The 27,668-nt window shown below is 35.4% G+C and overlaps 1 protein-coding gene across 1 annotated transcript in view; it reads right to left on the reverse strand.

Moving 5' to 3' along the window:
- Positions 1 to 1,083: 1,083 nt before the first annotated feature.
- Positions 1,084 to 27,668, reverse strand: part of LOC149749090 (UPF0462 protein C4orf33 homolog) — a 45,208-nt gene continuing 18,623 nt past the window's right edge. Inside the window, exons 3-4 of the mRNA XM_089911355.1 lie at positions 18,916 to 18,964; positions 1,084 to 3,235 (exon numbers count right to left, since the gene is read on the reverse strand). Of these exons, the coding sequence (XP_089767481.1) occupies positions 3,100 to 3,235; positions 18,916 to 18,964 (185 nt within the window). The 3' untranslated portion in view covers positions 1,084 to 3,099. The remainder of the gene's footprint in view (positions 3,236 to 18,915; positions 18,965 to 27,668) is intronic.

The raw sequence follows: 27,668 nt of genomic DNA on the forward strand, positions 1-27,668 counted from the left end.
TATTTCGCTTTTCCAAAGCTGTTCCAGTTTGATATCAAAGTCTATTTGTAATAAATACCATGAACTACTCATTGGGAAAAAGACAGACGCGTGCCTTAAAATGAAACAGCATCTAGTGGTTGGTATATTAAATTATAATGAATCTTTGACTCTAACCCCTAGGAATTTACTTGAATAAACAGACAGTGTGATAGCACTAAAATATCATGTTCCTCCACAACACTGTAAATCAACTGTACTTCAATTTTTAAAACAAATCATGTTCCTCAATTAACAGAATAAAGATCTGTTCTCCACTATGATTTCCTTGGATCTCATCATTCCTTTATTTACATTTTTTTCTATTATATTTAATAAATATAAAAATCCCTTGTACAACTTGGGTAGTATGCCATAGTGGTTAAAAAGCATGGGGTTTAAAAATAGACTGAGTAGGTTTGAATCCTGGCTCTCATACTTGTGTGACTCTGGGCAACTTGCTTAACTTTCTCAGTTTTGTCATTTCTAAAATGGGGACACAGTACCTGCCTCATACGGTTTTTGTGTGTATTACATGAGCTAATACAAGTAAAGTGCTTAGGACTTTGCCAAGAGCATAACAGGTGACAAAAGTTTGCTATTGTTGTTTTTCCTACTACTACCTATCCTTGAGAACAACTGTCAAGCACTCTTCATTGATTATGTGACTGATTATGTTAAGAAGAAACAACTAATTTTCCCTAAAACTCTATTACCACATCAGAGAATAGAGGGATGAATCCAAAATGAACTCTCTCTCCCCTTAGAATTCAGGACCATTTGACTATTTCTTCAGAATAGGATCAAATGTATTGTTTGTACTTGTCCTAACACCTTGTCACATAAGTCATGACTGATTTATCCCTATCACTTAAGCTTTCAATTATCATTATGAAACTTGTTTTTACGTTTACATTTATATATTTCCTCACCCCAAATCACCCAACTGATCCTCAGAAAAAAATCTGTTAAGCTCTAAGGATAAAATTCCTCAGACTTCTGATTTTAAAGCTTGTTAAATTTCCTGTTTCAAGCCATGGATATCAATGCTAAAGAAGTTACTGATATAAAGTTACCTTAAAGAATAATCTGGTCCTGAGAATGTGCAGTTGAGCAGACAAGTGGTAGAACATTTTTTTCCTGCCAGCCTTAATACATTCATGTATCTAGTAGCTCAATTCATAATCATTTAATAAAGTGAACATTTGTAGCATTAAATATTAAGAAAGAAACAGGCTATTAAAAGTTAAAACCCTACTTGTATTTAGCTATGTTTAAAAAAAAAAAATCCCAGGAATATTGTAATGAGTCTAGGTTTAGGAGCAAGCATTGTGCAAGTTAATGTAAGTAATGAACCTTTCATGTGAAATGATGTAGTGTCACAACTCATTTGCATCCCACTTATAAAGTGTAATTAAGTTTCTCTGACAGCATGGCTTATGGCTGAAAGAACAGACCTGGCTGCTAAATTAATCCAGAGTCCCTCAGTTAATAACCCTCACAAAGAAAACTTCACACTCTTTCATTTAAAGTTCCCAAACTCCCATTTACAGAAGTGTATGACAAGGCAGCCCTACAGAGAAACCTTTGTATAAAATTGATGGCCTCTCACCAGATTTAATCATCAAAACACCTGAAAACCGGACTTTGATGAATCAGGAACTGAGAATATGCTATTTTCACTCCAGCTAGGAAGGCTGGTGGTCTGGAGGGGGAGGTTTCACACTTGAATTTCACTGCACTATATATTTAAACTATAGTATGTTTTCAAACTGAAATATGAAGTGTTGGGAAATTTGAGATTTATAACAGAACTGGCTTACCATAATAAGAGCTCAGAAATAATGGAATTTGTTTTTTCATTCATTCTTTCAGGACTTGAGTACTTCATATAAGTTTCCAAGTGAAGTTGCTATTCATTAAAGTCTCTTGAGTTTTTGTTTATTTGCTATTGTCATCGTTTGTTTTGTTAAGGATATTCACTTTTGCAATCCCCAGAACTGAATGTGATGTTGCCACAAGATTAGAACTACAGAGTGTTATTTAGAACAAGTTTTAACTAAACAAGGATTTAACTTATAAGTAATCTAAACTGTTTTCAGAGAGGCGAACAAGAGGACAGGCAAATTTCTCAGGATCAGATTCCACTTCACTCCAGGGCAACACAAGAATCCTTGGCCAGCATTTATGCTATTTTCCTCCTCTTCTTTTCCATGCCACCCAAATTCAAAGGCTGATATGGAAAAGAAACAGTCTATCTTTAAGCTGAAGGTCTCAAAATCAACTATTGGTATATAAATAAATAAATATATTAATATATATATAAATAAATATATATTATATATAAACATGTATACAAATAAATATAACTATTGCTATATAAATAAATTGGCTCCTCAGAGAGTCAGTGAAAGTGTTGGTAGCTGGACAAAGAAGACTAGATATACCTTTAACATACAAACCATTCCTGAATCCAAGTGCCCAATAATTTAATAATGTAATGATTAATGGACTTACTCTAGTTCATTCAACCAATATTGCTCAGGGTATTTTAGGTTAAGTTAACACTTATTCTGACAGATGACATGCAATGCCACCCCTACAAGAAAATTGTCATATTTAGAAATTAAATAATGTATTAAAGTGTAACATTGAGTAGAAGCTATAATATTCACCTCCATGTTTTCAAAGCACTGAAATGTCCTTAGGGCAAAATTTACAGCTGTTCATTTTTCTACTTCAGGTCTCAGCACTATGCAATGTATCACTGGAATTTTAACAGAAACATCTCATGTTCTTTCTTGATTTTCCAAAGATGTATTTCAGGGAAAAGAAAACTAGCCAGAAAGGATGAGTTGATGGGAAAGAAGCACCCTAACAATTATTTTCTCTTATCGTTTATTTAAAAAAAAAACATTATTAGTAAAAGATACAGCAGAAGAGTCATGTTCAATTAGATAATTTATTTCTAGCGTGTTGTTGGAACATTTACAGTGGTAGCAGACAATGATTTTACTTCAGCTGTCTAACTGAGGCCAAAAGGTGGTGGTACATGGAGTTCTATTTGTTAAGTGCTTTTCGTTACGAGCTATAACCTGTGTTGTCAGAAGGTAAAGGATCACAGCAAAGCTCCTTCCACAGCTCTGAGTCTGGCTTCTCCCAGTTGTTTCCCATAATCCACTTCAAGTTGAAAGGTTTGAAATACTCAAGGCGATGGCTTCAGGTCACATAGAAAAAAATTCAAATTTTAAGTATTCAATACACAGCCATGGTTTTATTTATTCATTAAATAAAATTTAAAAGAAAAACATATCCATGCTTTAATTACTTTAAACATTGCTCATTAATATATCTATTATTTTATTTTAAAATGATATTTATAATAACATATTACATCTTCTTTTACGTACATGTATAATTTTTCTTATGTATACAAGTACAGAACTTGCCACAATATTCATTGAGGAGTGAGAAACCATTATTTTTATGCTAATTAATGATTATATATACATATATATTTTTCTTAATTCAAATCTCACTGAAAAAAGTTTATATGAGCAGTTTGTTGAATTCACATTTTAAGACATGTGAAGATGGTATGAATCCAAGGTTCACCATGCAATAATAAAGGTATCCTCTCATGTCTTATTGGTCGTTTCTGTGAGTCCCCGATTACTACGAAACACGCTCACTCAACTCACACAGAAATACTGTATACTAATTAAGTACTTTCAGTCATACAACACTCCTTTAAAATGAGCTTTACCTATGTATTATCAAAGTAGGCAAGCTTTTACTACCAGTGGCAATGTCACTACTATCATTCATAAAAGCAAACAGAAATCATACAGTCCTGTACAGTGCCTAGTACAGCCTGAAGGAAGCTGATTCAAGTTGACTGCTATGTAGATTCATTTCCAATTATGTAGGAGTTGATGCAAAATGACAGAGTTGTTAAAGTGTAAAAAGTAGGTCAAACAAAAATGTTGAAAATAATTCACCTGTGTTATACATAAACAATACAAAAAACTATATATGTATACATGTTACACATACTTAGATATTTATAATTTTACATGTATGTGTAGTTTTTTATTTTTTTAACTTTTTTATTTTATATTGGAGTATAGTTGATTAACAATGTTATGTGTAGTTTGAGTGTAGTTGATTACCAATGTTATGTGTAGTTTTTTTAATTTTAGGCACTGTGAAAAAAATGATGAATGCTTACATTATCTTCCCCTCAAAATGTGTAGCATCTGAAATGAACAGGTATCAAAACAAAAATCTCAAATATTTATAAAATATAATACATAGGGAATATTTGCAAAAAGAACCATGTTTGGATTTTGGGTTGGAGTTATGCAGGGCTGAGAAATACACAAGAAAGGTTACTTGGTAGATTTAATTCTACATTTTAGAAAGCTTAATTTACAATTGTTCCTTGGCATTTTCAATTCCAATTAGCTCTTAAAATATAAACCAGAAAATATTTTAAAATAAATTTGGTAAAAATCTCACTATTTGTGAATAGAGCTACTTATTCTAATTATCAGAAATGCAATGAAAATCTTTCTGGGATATAAAAAAATGTAAGGAGTTGTTGTTAAAGCTCTTATCTCCCTCTCACAACTCACTGTAGGTAAAACCTGAAAGTAAATATATAGTCAAATTATTTGCATACTTACAAGTTAAGCCTTGTCCATCTTCTATCTCTTCATGTGGCATTGAATAGAGGGCTTCATAAATTCTTCTAATCCCTGATCCATGAATTACATATGAATTCATTTTATCAATACCACGTGGAAAATATTCCCAAGGAAGAAATATAATCCCACTCCACCGGTTCCAGGTAATGTCGACTTTAAATTGTGAACTTGGCTCTTACTTTCATAGTTAGGAGGAAATAATCAAAACAGCAATAATTTTCAACTGGCAGATTTAATGCATTAAACAAATAGAACCAAAGTTTAAATTAGACAAAAATGATATAATTGCTTTGTAAGGCAAGCTTGTCAGTCATGGTTCCTAAGTTGAAGACCCATTAGTAATGCCATTGAGTATTCACCCCATTCACAGTCTTATTATTTATAAAAAGTTGAAAGTATTTATGGTCTTCTATGAAACATATAAAACGTCAGATTCAATTTGTACAAACAGCTAATTTTTATAAGGGCATAATGATACTGCTGACCTAAACACTGTTTCTTCATGCTTGGAGCTCTAAGGAAAAGCAAGTGAAACTGCTTTGTTTGCTCATTAGCCCTAAATTTATTGTAGTTGCTAATATCTATGCTGATCCCTGGCAGGCAAATCCAGACTATGGAGACCTGTTAAGCAGCCACCTTAGCCCAAGGAACCTGACCTGAATCACAGAGACAATTTCTAATGGAATTCATATGCCCCTACCTGCTCGAGTTAATTATTTCATTCTTTGTCACCATTTCAGAAGCTGATCATATTTATTATATTGGTCACAGTCACTCATTCATCAACAACTGTTTTATCAGTTTTGTAAGTAAGTTTTTAGAAATTTTTTGCTGACATCAATTTTTACCTTTCTAAATGGTTCATCTCATTAATGCTTATTAATATAAGGCATAAAAGGGATAGGTTTTGGAAACAATCCATGTCCCAGATAGAGAATACTGGATTCCTTTTTTACTTAGATTATCTCCCCGTAGACTTCCTTCCCCGTTCCCAGACAGATCCTGTCAACCCTAATGAAGAATCTAGTATCAACTGAAGTTGGCCAGAATCACTGACAATCCCATTCTAAGAATTACCCATTTGGAAAAAGTGCTGGTCAAGAGCCAAATTACCCTCTCTGCTCTCCCTCAGAGACTGAGACAACTCAATTTTTAAAAACTGTTCGGAGAACTGCTGTAACAGTGTTGTCCACAGGACAACTGACAACCTCTGTGAAGAGACTAAGCCAAAATCTATGATAATCTATGATAAACATATTCCACTGATCACAGTCATTTCCCTTGACAGTCTACTCTGCATCTAGAGAAGAAAGTATGTGAGGAATTTTATCCAGGGATGCTCGGGAACTAGCTCTACTGTAACTCCATAGAGCTGCCAATAGTTGTCTCCCTTTTAGAATTTTTTTTTTTTAAGAGCACTATAAAAATAAAGGGTCCACTGTCAAATTAATGGAATACAATATACTATTCTGCGGCCAGGACGAACTTGAGTAACTTGCTTGACCTACTTTCAAAACAGAAATTCCTATGAGTTCTCCATTATGACTATAATTTCTTGATTCATTTTAACATGCTAAGTGTGTCATAAGGATGCCATTTTTCTAAAAGCCATTTTCGAAAAAAGATATTTTTATAAAGATCTGAGCCCACTGAGCTTCAACAAATGTTAGGATCTAAATAGAACACCATTATCTTCTCCTCATTCCACTTGCTTCTATATCAAGAAACTTAAATCAATTCCTGACTTTATCAAGCTCTGGACTGTCATTCAATGAGTATTTATTAAATGCCTGCCATGTGACAAACACTTTTCAAGGAACTGGGCATACTGGGTCAACAAAACAAAGCCCTTGCCCTCACAGAGCTGATATTCTAGCTACATTCATAAAAGCGACTCTTGAGTAACAGCAGACACCTAAGGCAATCATCTTAAATCCCTTTACCATTTACCAAGAGAAGAACCGGATGCCGTTTTTGATTTGCTGAAAGCACTGCAGAAAAACTGATTTATGTTTAGAACACAGACTATAGCAGTAAATCATTATCCAGCTGAATAACCTTTTTATTTACCATCTGCTAGTCCCTTCTGCTTGAGAAGAGTACAATTCTAAGAGGTCAAAGAGGATGCCCACCTTCTACACCAACATGTTCCCATTGTCTAGCACACTTAAAATTTGTGGAATGACTAATGAGCATTAGGCCAAGTAATATATGAATAAATGAGTATAGTCAAAGGGAACTGTATAACTGTGGTTGATTTAACATCCTTAATTATTCACAGTATCATCTTTCTTTCTTCTCAAAGTGACTCTGTCAAAGTGACCTTCCTGTTATATTAGGCAGCAGGCAAGATCCTAAGAAAAACTGTAAATGTGATTGTCATAGATTGAAGTAGCTATTTCTGTGCCCTTCGCCCACCCCCACCCCTTCCCTTCCTCTACCTCCCAACATTTGGATATTCTGCTGCTAAATTCTTTAAATTTTGCTCTAAGTGGTGAAGCAAAAGATTCCACATAGTAGCTGCAAGAGGGAACCAATGTGCCATTTACGTGTTACCACAAAGGAGAGCTCCCTTGACTCCCCAACTGCAGCATCATCAGCCTGCCACCTACCCTCTCAAACCCTACTTGTTTTTCCTGCTGGATTGCTCATGGTTTATTGTTTTTTTAATTGGAAAAATTTAAACCTGATTCAGGAGCCACATTAAAATCTGGTCCTCAAAACTATTGCAGGACAATCTCTTCAAGGTTTATGGTGACTATTTCTGCAATGTCGCAGAAGGGCTTGTTTAAGCATTTGAGTAGAACCAGAGAAGTTTGTTTGAGAAAAGCTTTGGCTCTCACTGAGGCATTCCTGCACAGTTTCTTTGTAACTAGGATAGCTTTTCATTCCAGCAAGAAAATAAGTGAAGCTCTTCAACATTCTTCCTGAAACACCATCTTGGCCGTCAACTTTGCCTGATTAAGATTACAATAGAGAATTTCCTGGTGGTCCAGTGGTTAGGACTCTGTGCTTCAACTGCCAGGGTTTGATCCCTGGTCAGGGAACTAAGATCTCACAAGCTGCGTAGCATGGCCAAAAAAAAAATAAAATAAAATAAAAAAATAAAGATTACGATAGTCTTCTATCAGTTAGCAACACATAATAGAAGGCATCATCATAGTGCAACTAGCTGTTGCTTCCCACTGTGAACTTTCTGTCACATAGTTCTAATTACAAACCTAGCCAAGATCATTTATATTTGAAAGGAATTGATTAAAGTGGTCATTTTTAAAAAATTTCGTGATTGTAAGGTATTTAGAAAAATACAAATTCCTAGGAGCCATTCAAGATCTCCTAAATCTGAATATTAAGAGAGGATCCAATGCCTAGAACAGTGCCTTGCACACAGTGGATGCACACTAAGTATCAGTTAAAAGAATAATGTATGAGCTATTAAGTCCCACACTGCAGTGTTTCGTTCCCTGAAGATAGATAGTTCATTCCGTGGGACAGAATCATTAGGATTTTCCCCACCTGAACTCTTTGCTAGTCAAGACTTCCCCTGGAATGTGAGGTCCTTGAAGGAAGGAGCTCTGACGGTCTTTTTCACACATATAACCCCAGCCACATGAACAACACCCTGTACGTGGTAAATGCTCACAAAATATTTGTTGAATAAATGAATAAGCTGGTGAATCCCCATATTTATCAAGCCCCATACATAATGCCAAGGGTGTTCAATCAGAGTAGAACTCGTAATACTAAATACAGGTAAACCTGAGCCAGAAAAGTTGAAAGTTGACATTGATGACTTCAACGCAGTTTAATAGCCTATTTTCTTTCTTCAAACAGTAATATTTACTATTTGGGAAGGATTGTAATGGCTCTCACATAAAGACCAAATTCTTCTTATTTAAACCTGTATAATAATGCCCCATAAAATTGTATACCTACAGCTAAAAATGTGAAATGTATTAGTTTATTAATATTGTAGCAGATTTTGCAGGTGGCACTGGTGTATTAATGAACTTCTAACCTAAAGAACCATCCTCAAAGAAAAAGTATAGTTTTTAACATAGAAGAAAAAATTTTTTTCTTCCTTTCGGAGCTAAGGAGGTTTTCTTATTTTGTAGACTCCCAGTGTAGTAGCATGACTTGGTGTTGTTTGTTGTTTTGTTTTGCTCTGCTTTTTATTTTTTTATTCCAAAACAGAAGCAGAGATATTTAAAGTAGATATAAAGGAAACATATACCAAAAAAAATTTGGAGAAAACTTGTTTTTAAGAAATCCAATCAATATTAACTAAATTAACAAAACATTTTGAAAAAGTGGATACATGTGACTGGAGCAAAAACTCCAAGAGAGCAGAGGCTACATGTTATTTGACTTTGCATCCTCTGCCCCTAACACAGAGCCAGGCCCATAAAAGGTACTCAGTGAGAGTCTGGTAAATGAATGAATGAATGAATTCATTTCTGTCTAACAAATATATTCAAATAACTAACTTTGTTTTCATTAATCAAAGCCATTTTTTAACATACCACTTTCAGTAGCAATTTTCTTGATCCTCAAGTGCACATACCTTTTTCCACATATTCAGACAAAATTGTGCTCCAATTTTCAGTGTTGATTATGCTAGATACTACAGAGCCAAACCATTTTAAGAATTCAGCAAAACATTTAACTCTATTTGACACATAAATAGACAGCAGTGTTAAATCTGTCACTTTGTTTCAGTTACCACTACAACTGTTGATGGGATTTTAATCCGGTTGGCATCTACTTAACAAACAATATACTCACAGTTCTCAGTTTTCATTTTTCCACTTTTACAAAGTAGAAAGTTAAATGGTAAAATTAATAGAGCTGTAAAAAATATAGTACCAGGTTTATTTTAATGACAGTGTGTCACTGATTTAGAACAGCTGCTCTCTAAATAAACAGACTCAGGGCCTAATAACTGTACAGAAAAATGTCTATTGCTGGGGCCTGAAGACCTGTTGGCAGGTCACTGCCCAGTTAGGATTACTGGTCTCAGTGGCAGTTTCCCCATAGCTCAAAAAACTGCCCAGCTGCTTTTGTACGCAGAGGTTTCTAGATCGATTTCTTACCGGAATAGATTCCTCACAAACAAGGATAATCCTTTATTTGAGGTTTAGTCACTTGAATTCCTCTCTGTACTCTTCACTGTCAGGCTTTGCAATTTTTATTTATCCTTGGTAGAATGTGCTTACTATTGTAGTTATGGCACTTTTCACTCTAAGCCCCTCTTTTCAGCGTCTTCAAGAGAGAAAGGTCTTTAGCTAGAAATTTCTCATGCTTGCTGACAGTCTGGAAATGATTTATTTTAGAAGAGAATAGAGGTGAAAGGAGTAGAAGGAAAGATCATTATTCCACCATCTTTGAGAACCTATCAGTTAATCACTGGTTTATTGTTAAATGAAATGTGATGGCTTTCAAGATTTAATTTTATTGCTTTTATCTTTAAGAAGTAACGCTAAAATATTTTACAGTCTCATAAGTAGAGTAAATCCAACAGGCTAAAAAGATTCCCTGTGGCTAAATTAATTTTAATTTATTCTCTCTCATATTAGGTAAAGTGGATTACTGCAACACTAGACAATGAAAAAATGCTTTAATCTTATACATATTTATAAACACATTTACAAATATATTTTTAATGTATGGATCTACAGATAAAAAATATTTATTTTGTGGGTATGCTTTCAGATGTTTTCAAGACTAGCTTCTTCCACACACATGAAAGAGTCCATAGTAATCAGAACTGTCACTCTTTAAAACCTCTACTTAATTTCCTGATATTTTAATCCATTGCTTTCCAAAGCTTTTTCTCCACGAGAATTATTGCATATATACCTAGAACTAAATTATAAAACGGTTACTGAAAGAATTATTTAACAGTATTTCAAAATATATCAAACTCACTCTGGGCTTTCTGATTTTGCTACATAGAAATAAAATATTTACTTCTTTATTTCTTTAATTTCTTTAGAGAATAGCAAGATTCAAGGCCATCTGTTGCTTTTGTCTCTTCTTTTTCTAATAAAAGAGTTTCTTTGAAGTAAATTATTGCCAATTACACGTTCATCCAGGGAGAACAGAAAAAATATTGAGTGGATTTGCTCAAAAGGCTATTCCAACTTCACAAGTGTGAAGTCTTCAATATAGACTATTTAAAGAGTAGAGACTAGAGTGGAAAATATACAGAGACTAAAACTAAATACTATAACTACTAAGAATTTAAAGGAACCTTGTCATTATCTTTTTAATTAGATGCAAAAGCAAGCTGTTTATGAAAGTTAAGACCCCTATACTTATGTCTGATTTCTTATGCTAACCTTAAAGACTCTACAATGAAAACTTACTGAAATACTGAGTCCACATACGGGTAATAACTTCTCAAAACCAAGCTTATATATCAGAAACAGAAATCGAAGGAAAGTATACATAAAAATATAAAGTTATAAATCATGTTTTTTATTATCTGAGCTCTAGAACTGGATTTTGTCTCATCTTCGTAATTCCAAAATGTAAAATTAAAATAAATAACCTGTGTTTTTTCCTCTAAGAATGTTTGACTCAGGGTAAGACTAACAGTAAGCCATTACTAAATTTAAATTCCCCTTTCTCCTCTTAGGGCAGGATCAATAAGTTAGAAGTAAAATGGACATGAATATTGTACATCAGGAAGTTCCCCCAAAGAAGACACTATATCCAGGATAGAACTCAACATGTTATATAAACAGTGCACTGGAGCCAGCCTCACCTGAACTGGAGTTGTCTTAGCTATTGTCCAGAAAGCATAAGCAGGAACATAAGGAAAGATTGTCTTTTTTCCTCCATATTCAGAATAACACATTGGTATCACCTTCCTGGGTACAGGGGACAAGCGTAAGTGACTGTTGCCTAACTTCCCAACGTTGAAAACAATTATGCTCACTTGAAAAATCCTTTTTCAGCAGAAAAGTATTACTTCTCACAAATTCTTAAATGGAATACAATTTTATGTCCAATCAAACATTATTATTACTACGTATGAACCACAGTAGGACGATCTGGCAGGTATATTATTTGGGGCACAAATCCCAATCTGTGTTTAAAAAAAAAAAAAAGCATTACATACAATGCTCAGTTAGATGTTAGCCAGGGTTCAAAACGAAAACGTATGCACGAGCCATTCAGAGCTCACAAATAAATAAAAATGCAAAGGTCAGCAATGGTCTTTCTTCCTCACTGTTACTAAGCCTTCGAAATAAGCTCAGGAAATGTATGCAGGTGGTTTTTTGATTAATTTGATAGAGGTACAACCATGGAACAAATTTACAAGTGATTTGCAGGCAGGCTGGCATTACTGAAATGAACGGTGCTATTACTATGATTTATGCTACTATTCCTAACACAAATGATAAAGTGAAATTTACAGTCCTTAATTACCACCATGAAAAATTGGGAGGGAGAAAAAAGAGCAAAGGTTGGTAATTTGCAAACTTGTCAGTAAGGCAAGATGCAAAAATCCATTTGCTTTACTTAAAAATAAAAGATACTGCATAAATGGGCATTGCTATATTGTTATCAACCCATTGGAGAAGGGAAGGGAGTTAAAAAAAAAACAAATGACCAAAATGTAACCCTGAGATGCCAGGTAGTGTGGTTCAGGAAAACAGCTGACAAAATGTAGCCTCTATTTATTAAAAGCAGGAAGGCGACAAAATACAACACTACACTATACTTTATTTAGGCCAATCACAAAGGCCTAGCTTGCTCTTCAGATCACTTCCTTTCAAATGTTCTATAGTGGGAAAAAAAAAATCATATCTGTAATTTTTAACTAAATGTTTTTCTCTTCTCCTATTCATATCCAAATAGCACTGAGAATCTGTTAGGATATTCAGAGATGTTTACACAGACATTGCTATTCACAGAACTCTAACAAAGCTTTGCAGAGGAACCTGTTCTGAGACGCATGGCTCAAGCACTGCATTTGTCAAGAGTTTGGAGATTATGTGAATGCCTAGTTTCCTGGCCCTTTGCTCTCTCCATCTTCCATAACTTCCTACTTTAACGGTCCAGCCAGGCTTTATTTCCAATACTCATTCCCTCACATGACTAACCTACTATCAGGGAATGCCTAGGGTTCTAATGGACCTTCTAATCGCTATTTGTTACGTTTGGTTCAATATATAGTAATTCCATTCAGTGGTCATTCACACTACTTCACAGACCGCTGCATAGCAAAACTCCGCAGTTACAAGGCATGGCAACTGGTTGTATATAACAGGCAAGAGAGATGGAACAATCAAAGATGGCAGAAGTTTCTTGTCTGCCTGATTTAGAAAATAATGGTGCAACTTTAGATAGAGGTGCACAACCAAGACCTGGAAATTGATAAGTTAGTTTCAGTAATGTTAAGCCTGAGTTGCTGTCAGGATACCCAGGTGCAGATACGCAGTAAACATTACTAGGAATGTAGGACTAATGCTCTGGAGAAAACTTAAGCCCAGTTATATAGATGTTTGAGAAATCTGAACAGAAATTAAGGTTGAAGGCATGGAAGAGGATCAGATGGTCACAGTGGTCCATCTGATGGAGGGCCGGAATTAAAGAAAATAATGAGATCAGAAAGGACTAATCAGAGAATAGGAGGGGTCTGAAAAGAATCTCAAGAAGAAAGGAATGACCATCAATGTCACATGCTGCATAGAAATCAGGAAGAATGAGAAAATTCCATTAAATCTGTTGACCAAGATAACTTCAACACACAAAAACCAAAATACAAGATTCTGAGAAATAAACACACGTAAGAAAAAGGAGCTGCAAGTGTAGAGTTTTCCTATTAGAAATCAAACAAGAAAAGATTTAAGAGAACACTATGGAGATGAATTAGGAGAAAGTACTTTATATAGTAAATATAAAGCATACATGTGTCTTATCGATTTCTGATTTCCCGCCACTTCTTAAAAATTTCTTCTTTCATCACTGGGATATTATAGTGTATGAAAAAAGCCTTCAGATAGGTCTTTTATGGAGTTTATCCCTTTTGTATGTAGGACCTCAGTGATCATGATGGACTATTTTCCTTGCCTTTTTCCCAGAAAGCCTAAAAACGTGTGCATTCTACAACCAAGTACTTTCTCCATTTCTACTTCCTATCAACCCAGGCTTCCTTCCCACTCCATAAATCTTCTTTTTTTAAAGCACCATTTTCTCCATTTCCATAACCTTCCTCCTGAGATTTTAAATTATAATAAAATTTTCACATTTTCTCTAATAACCTCCTTACTTCAAATTCATAAATTTCACACTTTTCCCTCAGGAATTTTCCATACCTCCATTCATCTGTATTTGGATAGTATCTCTTTTTCAAAAGTATTTGCTAAGTTATATTTTCATCACCATACTTGAAATGCACCACATGGAATTTGCAATGCTCTGCTTCTTCTAATTTATATTTCTTTTAACATTTTCATCAATAGTTAATATTAACTACAATTTGAAGGCTTATTCTATGCATTAAACTTTTAATATACTGCCTGACATTCATTGTCTCATTTCATCATCTCTAAAAACCTTTGAAGTGATTGTTTTTATTCTCTCCAAGTCACAGATAAAGGAAACTGAGTGTCAGAAAGGTTAAGTCACTCATCCAAAGTCACACAGCAACTAAGCAACAGAGCTGGCTTGGAGTTTGTACCCATGTCCATTTGACTCCAATGTTCATCACTTACCTTGCAGAAAATTCTATCTCAATCCTTTTAGTCTTACTTTATAAGAATATCAATTGTCAATTAACATATTTTCATTATTGGAACATTGCACAAGACAATTAAATTCTCATTAGTGAAAGCAGGCCTCTATCAATTCTGGTTCATCTTAACTCAACATACTCAAAAGGACAGATTTCAAGAATTGTTTTGTTCCTTCTTCTATCCTCTCTTCACACTTTATCAAGCAGTATCCTGTCTTGCAAGACACCCAAGTTGTTTTAATGGGTCTTTCCCTCTGTCACTCTCCCTTGTTTTTTCCTCTATCTTAATTACTCTGAATTCTTTATTGGTAGATAGCATAAATGTGCATAAGACCACCAAAATTTCAAATTACCCTTAATTTTCATTAATATTATGATACCCACATCTTCTAGAGTTGATTTTAGTACAGATATTCTTTTTTGTCAGATATAATATATATCATATATCTATAACATAAGTATATAAACACACAGTTTAATGGTATTAAATTAGCAGTATACATATTAGGTAGCTTTATATTATGTAGCTTAGTGTGAATATGTTAAATTTTTATTTTTATCATATTTTATATATTTATATGCACATATATATGTAATTTAATGGTATTAAACCAGCATGTTTTATATTAAGTAGTTCTCAAATGATACATAGATTGGTTTTTTAAAACATTCCTTTTATAACTTTTCTCTCCTTTCTACTTTCACAATTGGAATGCTAGCTATATTCATGTCTTCTCAAGCACATTAAGGATCAAAAAGCACAATTACATTTAAAACAAAAGAGGGGACGTTCCTGGTGGAGCAGTGGTTAAGAATCTGCCTGCCAGTGCAGGGGACATGGATTCCGTCCCTGGTCCGGGAAGATCCCACATGCCACGGAGCAACTAAGCCCGTGTGCCACAACTATTGAGCCTGCACTCTAGAGCCTGCGAGCCACAACTACTGAGCCCTCATGCCACAACTACTGAAGCCCATGCACCTAGAGCCCTGTCCACAACAAGAGAAGCCGCCGTAATGAGAAGCCCATGCACTGCAACGAAGAGTAGCCCCTGCTCACCGCAACTAGAGAAAACCCACGCGCAGCAAGGAAGACCTAAGGCAGCCAAAAATAAACAAATTAATTTTAAAAAAAGAGTTCTAGAGCCAGAGTGGGTTTGAATGTCACTCTGCCAGTTATTAAAAAATAATAAAAAGAAAAGAGAATATGTCATGCCTCTGTCTATGTGATACTTTCTCTAGAACTTCACTGTTCAATACTATAGCCATTAGCCACACCTGGCAATTTAAACTTAAATTTGAATTAATTAAAATTAAATAAAGTTAAAATTTAGTTTCTCAGTTGCAATAGCCACATTTCGTGTGGCTAGTGGCTACCATTTGGGGCAGAGCATACGCAGCACATTTTCCAACATCACAGAAATTTCTACTGGACAGTGCTGATCTAAGAAAATTCAACAGATAAGTCAATCTTTAGTATGTCTTTCTATTTCTCTTAAGATTATTCCCCGCCATGAATGAATAAAGAAAATGTAGTATATACATACAGTGAAATACTATTCCGAGTTTTAAAAAGAAGGAAATTCTGCAGTATGTTACAACATGGATGAATCTTGAGGACATTATGCTAAGTGAAATAATAAGTCAGTCACAGAAAGACAAACATAGTATGATTCCATTTACATGAAGTATCTAAAATAGTCAACTTCACAGAATCAAAGAGTAAGATCTAGGGGTGGGAGGAATGTGAAATGGCGAATTACTAATCAATAAGCATAAAGTTTTGGTTTAGCAAAATGAATAAGCTCTAGGAGTCTGCAGTACAACACTGTACCTACAGTCAACAATAACATATTATACACTTAAAAATTTAAGAGGGTAGATCTCATGTTTTTTGTTCTTACCACAATAAAATAATATTTAAAAAAAACATAGGGTTATATCTGGGCATGGTTCTGAGGGAAATAGATGACCGATATAAATTATTCTCTTACCATTAAAAAAAAAGTATCTTCTTTCCTACCTTTTACTTTTTTTAATTGCTAACCCTTAGTCTTTATAAATTTTTCTACTCACTACCACTTTTAAATAACAGTCTTGGAAATATTTTACAATGTAAGATCAATAATGCAAATGTCCTCCAATTCAAAAAGTCTTCCATGACTTTTTCTTAAATAAAATAGCCAAGAGATCTTGAACCACTTTTTATTTCCCGTTGCTCCAAAATTTAAATAACAAAACAAAGTAAAACAAGCCATCCTAATAGAATGAGCAATTCTTTGTAAACTCCAGTGATAAGGCCACTGTCCATACAGTGGGTATGGTCCTTTGCTAAGAATTTTGTTTCTAGAGCTGGAAGAGAACTCCTCAATAGCGTGTTACACTTTTGTAGACAGGTCATTATTTCAGCTCCTAAGTCCTATATTTCTACCACTGTCAGCAATTTTACAACAGACTTCTGGTTTTTTCCTTGCTTCCCTATTTTCTGAGATGTTTCAAACCGAAAGAATACACATGTGAAAAGCTGTCATGACAAAAGTTAGGGTTGTAATCTACAGTCATGGACCACACAGAGAATAACTGGCCAACATATACATCAAACCTTTAATCTTGACCTTCTTAGCACACACTCTTTGACTGAGATATCCTTGACAACAAAAAGTTTATGTCTGAATGTATTTCTACTAGAAAAAAGATACATCTTCTACTGTGTCTTTTCTTAATGATTAAAAAGAATTACCAAAACACACACCAAGTATTTTAAATATGAAAACTAGAAAAGGCAGCTAAAACTGTTGAAAGCAGCTGCCCATGGAACAAGACCGGAGGGAGGAATAATGGGCCAAAGGTATATTGTATTCGGTCCTATAAGCCTTTCAGTAGTTTTTTTTTAATTTATGTATTTTATTTATTTTATTTTTGGCTTCATTGGGTCTTCATTGCTGTGCACAGGATTTCTCTAGCTGCTGCGAGCGGGGGCTACTCTTCATTGCGGTGCGCGGGCTTCTCACTGCGGTGGATTCTCTTGTTGCGGAGCATGGGCTCTAGGTGCATGGGCCTCAGTAGTTGTGGCTCGCGGGCTCTAGAGCACAGGCCTAGATTTTTTTTTTTAAAGCAATTTTATCATTAAAAAAATTATTTGTAAAAGGCACATGGTTTAAAAATCTACTGAAGGACGTCCCTGGTGGAGAAGTGGTTAAGAATCCACCTGCCAATGCAGGGGACACGGGTTCAATCCCTGGTCGGGGAAGATCCCACATGCTGGAGAGCAACTAATCCCGTGCACCACAACTACTGTGCCCGCGCGTGCTGCAGCTACTGACGCCCACACGCCTAGAGCCTGTGCTCTGCCACAAGAGAAGCCACTGCAATGAGAAGCCCGCGCACCACCGTGAAGAGTAGAGCCCACCACTCGCCACAACCAGAGAAAGCCCACACGCAGCAACGAAGACTCAACGCAGCCAAAGATAAATACATAAATAAATTTATTTTAAAAAAATCTAGGGACACAACCTGATTGTCCACCAATTGAGGAACATGTCAATTTTACATGTTAGAATAAAACGTGTGAACAACTGCAAAATACATGAATTTGGAAAATATTTGACTTTTGCCATATATCTATATCTATATATATATATGCCCTAGATTCTATTTACAAAAACATCTTAATTAATGGCTCTTCCCAATTTATTAAGAAGAATATACAATTTTTTAAACTTTTAAAATATTTAAAAAACTGTTTTTATGGATACACACATGTTTAAAAAGGCAAGAAAACACTATGAAAATGATACAAACCAACTTTAGAATACTGAAAGTTGAAAAAACTGGAAAAGGTAGGAAGAGAAGACAAGAGAAGGAAGCATAAGAGATAAGAAATAGTTATTGGCTGTGTCTATAAGGATTTATTTTTTAATATCTGTTAAATCTAGGTGGGGAATGTTAAATCTCAGTGGTGGGTGTCATTATTTTCTGTACTTTTCAGTTATTTTGAAGTTATTTCACTTTTAAAAAAAATTTCTCCTTCCTCATTGTTGAAAGTGTCCTTGTTTATTTTAAGATTTTCCAACTAAATACACAGTATTCTCTGCTGCTCCTTTTTAGAGAACTGAGGAGAAACTTTAATCCCAGAATTGTAGTTATCATTATTAAATCCAATGTGCAAGAGCACACATAAAACAACAAGCAATATTAATAATCCGCCCATAAACCAGCCACACCGGTGATACATCAAATGTATATATATTAGCCTCATGCACTTCAGCCCTACTCAAGCCCTTGAACCCTTTTATTTGCTTCCTTTTCCTTGAACTTTGAGAAGAAAATGAAGGTTAAACAAGTATATAAATATTCAAATGTCCAAAATCATGTCAACCTGCATTTTAAAATATGGTCACTGTAAAACAAAGGTTGATTTGATTAAAGATTTGTAGTACTCACTGTAAATGAATCCCTGTTGGAGAGCAGTAGGACCAGGTGCTGTCCGTGCCTAAGTGAACAAAAAGAGAATCATAATGATAGAGTTGAAATTAGGCCGATAGTTTGGGCATTTTCAAATTAAAATGTCATCCAATTTAAATTTTTATATAATCTTCTTTGTGATTTTCCAGTAGCTCATTCTCAGAAAATCTGCAGGGTACTTAACAGACTGAAGTGAAGAATGAGTGACAGTGGGACCAAGAACACTTACATTTACACAGTTTAAAGGAAGAGGTTTGTCTTTCTCCATTTGTGTAGGTTATATAAATTTCTTCAACTTTTAAAAAACCTACAATTAAAGGTGTGCTAAACACTGTCCATAACTCTAAATTTCATCTAAATTTTCAGCTCTATTTCTATTTTTTAAATTTAATTTTATTTTTTTATACAGCAGGTTCTTATTAGTTATCAATTTTATACATATTAGTGTATATATGTCAATCCCAATCTCCTAATTCATCCCACCAGCACCTCCCCACCACCCCTGCTTTCCCCTGTTGGTATCCATATGTTTGTTCTCTACATCTGTGTCTCTAATTCTGCCTTGCAAACCAGTTCATCTGTACCATTTTTCTAGATTCCACATATATGCGTTAACATACGATATTTGTTCTTCTCTTTCTGACTTACTTCACTCTGTATGACAGTCTCTAGGTCCATCCATGTATCTACAAATGACCCAATTTCATTCTTTTTATGGCTGAGTGATATTCCATTGTATATATGTACCACATCTTTATCCATTTGTCTGTTGATGGTCATTTAGGTTGTTTTCATGACCTGGCTATTGTAAATAGTGCTGCAATGAACATTGGGGTGCATGTGTCTTTTTGAATTATGGTTTTCTCTGGGTACATCCTCAAGAGTGGGATTGCTGGGTCATATGGTAGTTCTATTTTCAGTTTTTTAAGGAACCTCCATACTGTTCTCCATAATGGCTGTATCAATTAACATTCCCACCAACAGTGCAAGAGGGTTCCCTTTTCTCCACACCCTCTCCAGCATTTGTTGTTTGTAGATGTTCTGATGATGCCCATTCTAACTGGTGTGAGGTGATGCCTCATTGTAGTTTTCATTTGCATTTCTCTAATAACTAGTGATGTTGAGCAGCTTTTCATATGCTTCTTGGCCATCTGTATGTCTTCTTTGGAGAAATGTCTATTTAGGTCTTCTGCCCATTTCTTCATTGGGTTGTTTGTTTTTTAATATTGAGCTGCATAAGCTGTTTATATATTTTGGAGATTAATCCTTTGTCAGTTGCTTTGTTTGCAAGTATTTTCTCCCATTCAGAGGGTTGTCTTTTCATCTTGTTTACAGTTTCCTTTGCTGTGCAAAAGCTTTCAAGTTTCATTAGGCCCCATTTCTTTATTTTTGTTTTTATTTCCATTACTCTAGGAGGGGGGTCAAAAAAGATCTTGCTGTGACTTATGTAAAAGAGTGTTCTTCCTATATTTTCCTCAAAGAGTTTTAGAGTATCCAGTCTTATATTTAGGTCTTTAATCCATATTGAGTTTAATTTTGTGTATGGTGTTAGGGAGTGTTCTAATTTAATTCTTTTACATGTAGCTGTCCAGTTATCCCTGCACCACTCACTGAAGAGACTGTCTAATCTCCATTGTATATCCTTGCCTCCTCTGTCATAGATTACTTGACCATAGTTGTGTGGATTTATCTCTGGGCTTTCTATCCTGTTCCACTGATCTATATTTCTTTTTTTGTGCCAGTACCATATTGTCTTGATTACTGTAGCTTTGTAGTATAGTCTGAAGTCAGTGAGTCTGAGTCCTCCAGCTCTGTTTTTTTCCCTCAAGATTGCTTTGGCTATTCGGGTTTTTTTGTGTCTCCATACAAATTTTAGGATTTCTTGTTCTACTTCTGTAAAAAATGCCATTAGTAATTTGATAGGGATTGCATTGAATCTGTAGATTGCTTTGGGTAGTAGAGTCGTTTTCACAATACTGATTCTTCCAATACAAGAACATGGTATATTTCTCCATCTGTTTGTGTCATCTTTTATCTCTTTCATCAGTGTCTTATAGTTTTCTGAGTATAGGGCTTTTACCTCCTTAGGTAGGTTTATTCCTAGGTATTTCATTCTTTTTGTTGCAATGGTGAATGGGAGTGTTTCCTTAATTTCTCTTTCTGATCATTCATTGTTAGTGTATAGGAATGCAAGAGATTTCTGTGCATTAATTTTGTATACTGCAACTTTACCAAATTCATTGATTAGCTCTAGTAGTTTTCTGGTGGCATCTTTAGGATTCTCTGTGTATAGTATATCATGTCATCTGCAGAGTGACAGTTTTACTTCTTCTTTTCAAATTTGTATTCCTTTTATTTCTTTCTCTTCTCTGATTGCCATGGCTAGGACTTCCAAAACGATGTTGAACAATAGCGGTGAGAGTGGACATCCATGTCTTTTTCCTGATCTTAGAGGAAATGCTTGCAGTTTTTCACCATTGAGAATGATGTTGGCTCTGGGTTTGTCATATATGGCCTTTATTATGTTGAGGTACGTTCCCTCTATGCCCACTTTCTAGAGAGTTTTTATCGTAAATGGGTGTTGAATTTTGTCAAAGGCTATTTCTGCATCTATTGTGATGATCATATGGTTTATATTCTTCCATTTGTTAATATGGTTTATCACATTGATTGATGTGCATATATTGAAGAATCCTTGTATCCCTGGGATAAATCCCACTTGATCATCATGTGTGATCCTTTTAATGTGTTGTTGGATTCTGTTTGCAAGTATTTTGTTGAGGATTTTTGCATATATATTCATCAGTGTTATCGGTCTGTAATTTTCTTTTTTTGTTCTTCATCTGGTTTTAGTATCAGGGTGACGGTGGCCTCGTAGAATGAGTTTGGGAGTGTTCCTTCCTCTGTAATTTTTGGAAGAGTTTGAGTAGGATAGGTGTTAGCTCTTCTCTAAATGTTTGATAGAATTCGCCTGTGAAGCCATCTGGTCCTGGGCTTTTGTTTTTTGGAAGATTTTAAATCACAGTTTCAATTTCATTACTTGTGATTTTCTGTTCATATTTTCTATTTCTTCCTGGTTCAGTCTTAGAAGATGATACCTTTGTAAGAACTTGTCCATTTCTTCCAGGTTGTCCATTTTATTGGCATAGAGTTGCTTGTAGTAGTCTTATGATGCTTTGTACTTCTGTGGTGTCCATTGTAACTTCTCCTTTTTCATTTCTAGTTTTATTGTGTTGAGTCCTCTCTCTCTTTTTCTTGATGAGTCTGGCTAAAGGTTTATCCATTTTGTTTATCTTCTCAAAGAACCAGCTTTTAGTTTTATTGATCTTTGCTATTGTTTTCTTTGTTTCTATTTCATTTATTTCTGCTCTGATCTTTATGATATTTTTCCTTCTAGTAACTTTGGGTTTTGTTTGTTATTTTTGTAGTTCCTTTAGGTGTAAGGTTAGATTGTTTATGCGAGATTTTTCTTGTTTCTTGAGGTAGGCTTGTATAGCTAAAAACTTCCCTCTTAGAACTGCTTTTGCTGCATCCCATAGCTTTTGGATCATCTTGTTTTCGTTGTCATTTGTCTCTAGGTATTTTTTGATTTCCTCTTTCATTTTTTCAGTGATCTCTTGGTTATTTAGTAGCATATTGTTTAGCCTCCATGTGTTTGTGTTTTTAAAGTTTTTTTCCCTGTAATTTCTTTCTAATCTCATAGTGCTGTGGTCGGAAAAGATGCTTGATATGATTACAATTTTCTTAAATTTACTGAGGATTGATTTGTGACCCAAGATGTGATCTATCCTGAAGAACATTCTGTGTGCACTTGAAAAGAAAGTGTAATCTGCTGTTTTTGGATGGAATGTCCTACAAATATCAATTAAATCTATCTGGTCTATTGCATCATTTAAAGCTTGTGTTTCCTTATTAATTTTCTGTCTGGATGATCTGTCCATTGGTGTAAGTGAGGTGTTAAATTATCCCTCTGTTATTGTGTTACTGTCGATTTCTTCTTGTATAGCTTTTAGCATTTGCTTTATATATTGATGTGCTCCTATGTTGGGTGCATATATATTTATAATTGTTATATCTTCTTCTTGGATTGATCCCTTGATCATTATGTAGTGTCCTTCCTTGTCTCTTGTAACATTCTTTATTTTAAAGTCTATTTTGTCTGATATGAGAATTGCTACTCCAGCTTTCTTTTGATTTCCATTTGCATGGAATATCTTTTCCATCCCCTCACTTTCAGCCTGTATGTGTCCCTAGGTCTGAAGTGGGTCTCTTGTAGACCCATATATATGGGTCTTGTTTTTGTATCCATTCAGTGAGCCTGTATCTTTTGGTTAGAGCATTTAACTCATTCACATTTAAGGTAATTATCAATATGTATGTCCCTATTACCATTTTCTTAATTGTTTTGGGTTTGTTTTTGTAGGTCCTTTTCTTCTCTTGTGTTTCCCATTTAGCGAAGTTCCTTTAGCATTTGTTGTAGAGCTGGTTTGGTGGTGCTGAATTCTCTTTGCTTTTGCTTGTCTGTAAAGCTTTTGATTTCTCCATCAAATCTAGATGAGATCCTTGCTAGTTAGAGTAATCTTGGTTGTAGCTTCTTCCCTTTCGTCACTTTAAATATATTGTGCCACTCCCTTCTGGCTTGTAGAGTTTCTGCTGAGAAATCAGCTGTTAACTTTATGGGAGTTCCCGTGTATGTTATTTGTCATTTTTCCCTTGTTACTTTTAATAATTTTTTGTCTTTAATTTTTGTCAGGTTGATTACTATGTGTCTCAGATTGTTTCTCCTTGCAATTATCCTGCCTGAGACTCTGCACTTCCTGGACTTGTGTGACTCTTTCCTTTCCCAAGTTGGGGGAGTTTTCGACTATAAGCTCTTCAAATATTTTTTCGGGTCCTTTCTCTCTCTCTTCTTCTGGAACCCATATAATGTAAATGTTGGTGCATTTAATGTCACACAGGTCTCTTAGGCTGTCATTTCTTTTCATTCTTTTTTCTTTATTCTGTTCCGTGGCATAAATTCCACCATTCTGTCTTCCAGGTCAGTTATCCGTTCTTCTGCCTCAGTTATTCTGGTATTGATTCCTTCTAGTGTATTTTTCATTTCAGTTATTGTATTGTTCATCTCTGTTTGTTTGTTCTTTAATTTTTCTAGGTCTTTGTTAAACATTTCTTGCATCTTCTAGATCTTTGCCTCCATTTTTTTCCAAGGTTCTGGATCATCTTCACTGTCATTATTCTGAATTCTTTTACTGGAAGGTTGCCTATCTCCACTTTATTTAGTTGTTTTTCTGGGGTTTTATCTTGTTCCTTCATCTGGTACATAGTCCTCTGTCTTTTCATTTTGTCTGTCTTTCTCTGAATGTAGTTTTCATTCCACAGGCTGTAGGATTGCAGTTCTTCTTGCTTCTGCTGTCTGCCCTCTGGTGGATGAGGCTATCTAAGAGGGTTGTGCAAGCTTCCTGATGGGAGGGACTGGTGGTAGGTAGAGCTGGATGTTGCTCTGGTGGGCAGAGCTCAGTTAAACTTTAATCCGCTTGTCTGCTGATGCATGGGGCTGAGTTCCCACCCTGTTGGTTGTTTGGCCTGAGGTGTCCCAGCACTGGAGCTACAGGCCCTTTGGTGGGGCTAATGGCAGACTCTGGGAGGGCTCACACCAAGAAGTGCTTCCCAGAACTTCTGCTGACAGTGTCCTTGTCCCCATGGTGAGCCACAGCTCCTCCTGCCTCTGCAGGAGACCCTCCAACACTAGCAGGTAGGTCTGGTTCAGTCTCCCTTGGGATCATTGTTCCTTCCCCTGGGTCCCAATGCGCACACTACTTTGTGTGCCCTCCAAGAGTGGAGTCTCTGTTTCCCACAGACCTGTCAAAGTCCTGCTACCAAACCCTGCTAGCCTTCAAAGTCTGATTCTCTGGGAATTCCTCCTCCCATTGCCGGACCCCCAGGTTAGGAAGCCGGACATGGGGCTCAGAACCTTCACTCCAGTGGGTGGACTTCTGTGGTATAACTGTTCTCCAGTCTGTGAGTCACCCACCCAGCAGTTATGGGATTTGATTTTATTGTGACTGCGCCCCTTGTTCTGTCTCATTGCGGCTTCTCCTTTTTCTTTGGATGTGGAGTATCTTTTCTGGCAAGTTCCAGTCTTCCTGTCAATGATTGGGCAGCAGTTAGTTGTGATTCTGGTGCTCTCGTGAGACAAAGTGAGCACACGTCCTTCTACTCTGCCATCTTGACTTGAACTCCTCTCAGCTCTATTTCTATTAATAGGAGAAGTTGTCAGATAAAAGAACATTAATTTCAGGACCAGTTATTTAGACTCATGTTAATAATGTTTAACACACTGTTCACAGTATACTAAAATATTCTGCTCACAAAACAGAGTTGGCAAAGTATCAGCAACAATCCAGCCTCAGTTGATTTACTGCCCTTCACACAAGAGATGTGTGTATTTCAACCAAAGTCTGAATTAAGTACATACTTGCTAAATGTCATATTTACAAGGTCAAAAACTAAACTCCCTCATCAAAAATGTTAAGGAATGAACATCTTAGAAGTATTTCTTAATAATTCAGGTTCCCAATAATGATGTCTTTAAAATTAGAAAGTAAAATTAAATTAGTAGTGTTCAAAGTTGTAACATAAGCAAATTAAATTGAAGAACTTTAATACTTAATTTCTTTAAATTTTATTATTTACCATACTTGTTCACCTGTAATAATGGACAAAATAATGACACTCAATTTAGCACTATTTGACCTACATGTTTAAGTTCTTATAGTGATGTATACTATTTGTATTTTTTAAATATCATTTGTAGTGACTGGTAAAAATAATAAAGAATACATTTTTTGAAAAAAAATTGTATATGCTTTCTACATTTTTCCATCACTGCATTGACACTCTAAGAAACATCTAAGGCATATGAATTCACATTTTTTAGAAAAAATTACAAAAATGTACCTTAATTTAATTTTTTTTTTTTAATTTTTAAAACATTCAATTTATTTAAACTAAAAACAAAAAAAACCCCAGTTCATCCATTTCTCCCTTTTCCATCTACCCCCCCACCCCAACCTCTGGGGAACCAATCTGTTTTCTGTATCTATAAGCTTAGATTATCTATCTCTCTTTCCATCTTTCTATCAATATAGATAGATAGATAGATAATTTTAGATTCCACATATAAAAGAGATCATCAGGTACTTGTCTTACTCTGCCTGACTTATTTCACTTAGTATAATGTCCTTGAGGTCCACCCATCTTGTCACAAGTGGCAAGATTTCATTCTTTTTCGTGGCTAGATAATATTCCATTGTAGATATAACACATCTTCTTTCATCCATCAATGGACACTTAGATTGTTTCCATGTCTTGTCTCTATAAATAATGCTACAATGAACATGGGGATATATGCATATATGCATGTGCATATATTTTTTTCAAATTAATGTTTTCATTTTCTTCAGATAAATACCCAGAAGTGGAATTGCTGGGTCAACAGTAGTTCTATTTTTAATTTTTTGAGGAACCTCCATATTGTTTTCCATAGTAGCTGTGCCAATTTACATTCCCACCAACAGTATGCAAGGCTTCCCTTTTCTCCACATCTTTGTCAACACTCATTATTTCTAGTCTTTTTGATAACAGCCATTCTAACAGGTATGGGGTAATACCTCATTGTGTTCCCAGCATGCTTTTGATATGTAAACTAAGCAATCCAGAGCCATGCTTCCTTTATCTGGTCATACCACCCAGGAGGCAGTATTTCTCTGCCTTAATCATCCCAGGGCCAGGTAGCAGGTAACTAAGGACGACCTTAGAGCTTACAGACTGCCAAAATTTTTCAATCAAGCCAAATCTGACCTATTTACAATGCCCTGCCTTGCCTTTCTCTCAGAAAATCCAAGCCTACACACCCCCTCACCTCTGCCCCTTCTGGCTCCTGACCCATGCTAGTGCTTTCTCATGTTGCTCTTCATTTTATGTCATGCCTTCTGTTTCTAGGGCCTATAAGTATAATAAACTTTGTTTTTATGAGCTTCTCCTGGGTCTCTTCTTGTGGCTGTACCTGAATGACCATCACAGAACACAGAACATGATGTTTATGTTTCACTTGTTTTCCTGTTTTATACATGTAGTATTACTGCTAATTGTCCATCAGTATCTAGTCTCTCTTGCTACCTTTTAATAATAGGTAGTATTGGGTTTAGCTGGCCTGTGACTGCCTGGCTAGAGGTGACATTTCCTAGCCTCCCTTGCAGCTGGATGTGGCCCTGTGATTAGGTTTTTGCCCAACTTATCACATAGATGAGAAATAAACTTGTTTTTGTTCATCTAAAAGTCAAAACTGGGAACAGCATCTAGGAAGTATATAGAAGTGAGTTTCAATTAAATATGAAAAATTACTTTCTAACAATGGCATTCTTTAGAGGTTACTGCCCTTCCAACACTATATCTTCTTTTCCATCAAAGGTTATGTAACAACCTTTGCTCCAACAACAAGACGGAAGGAGCGATTTCTAAACTGAATAAAACTTTGGAATATATGGACCTTAATGGTTCTTCCAGCCCTAGTATTCTGCAATTCTAAGCCAGATAGGAAAAGAAAAGTTGGGACAAGGGAGAGAAAGTAGGAGGCAGGAAAAAAGAGCCAGACAGAATGAGGCAAAGGAAAGGAAGGGGTAAGGAAAAGGCAACTTTTAGAACCAAGGAATAGATTACTGGGAAATACATTG

Source organism: Delphinapterus leucas, chromosome 5 (genome assembly GCF_059928025.1).
Source record: "Delphinapterus leucas isolate spDelLeu-1000000601 "Yukka" chromosome 5, BTC_Dleu_Yukka2, whole genome shotgun sequence".
In the NCBI taxonomy this organism is placed as follows: domain Eukaryota; kingdom Metazoa; phylum Chordata; class Mammalia; order Artiodactyla; family Monodontidae; genus Delphinapterus; species Delphinapterus leucas.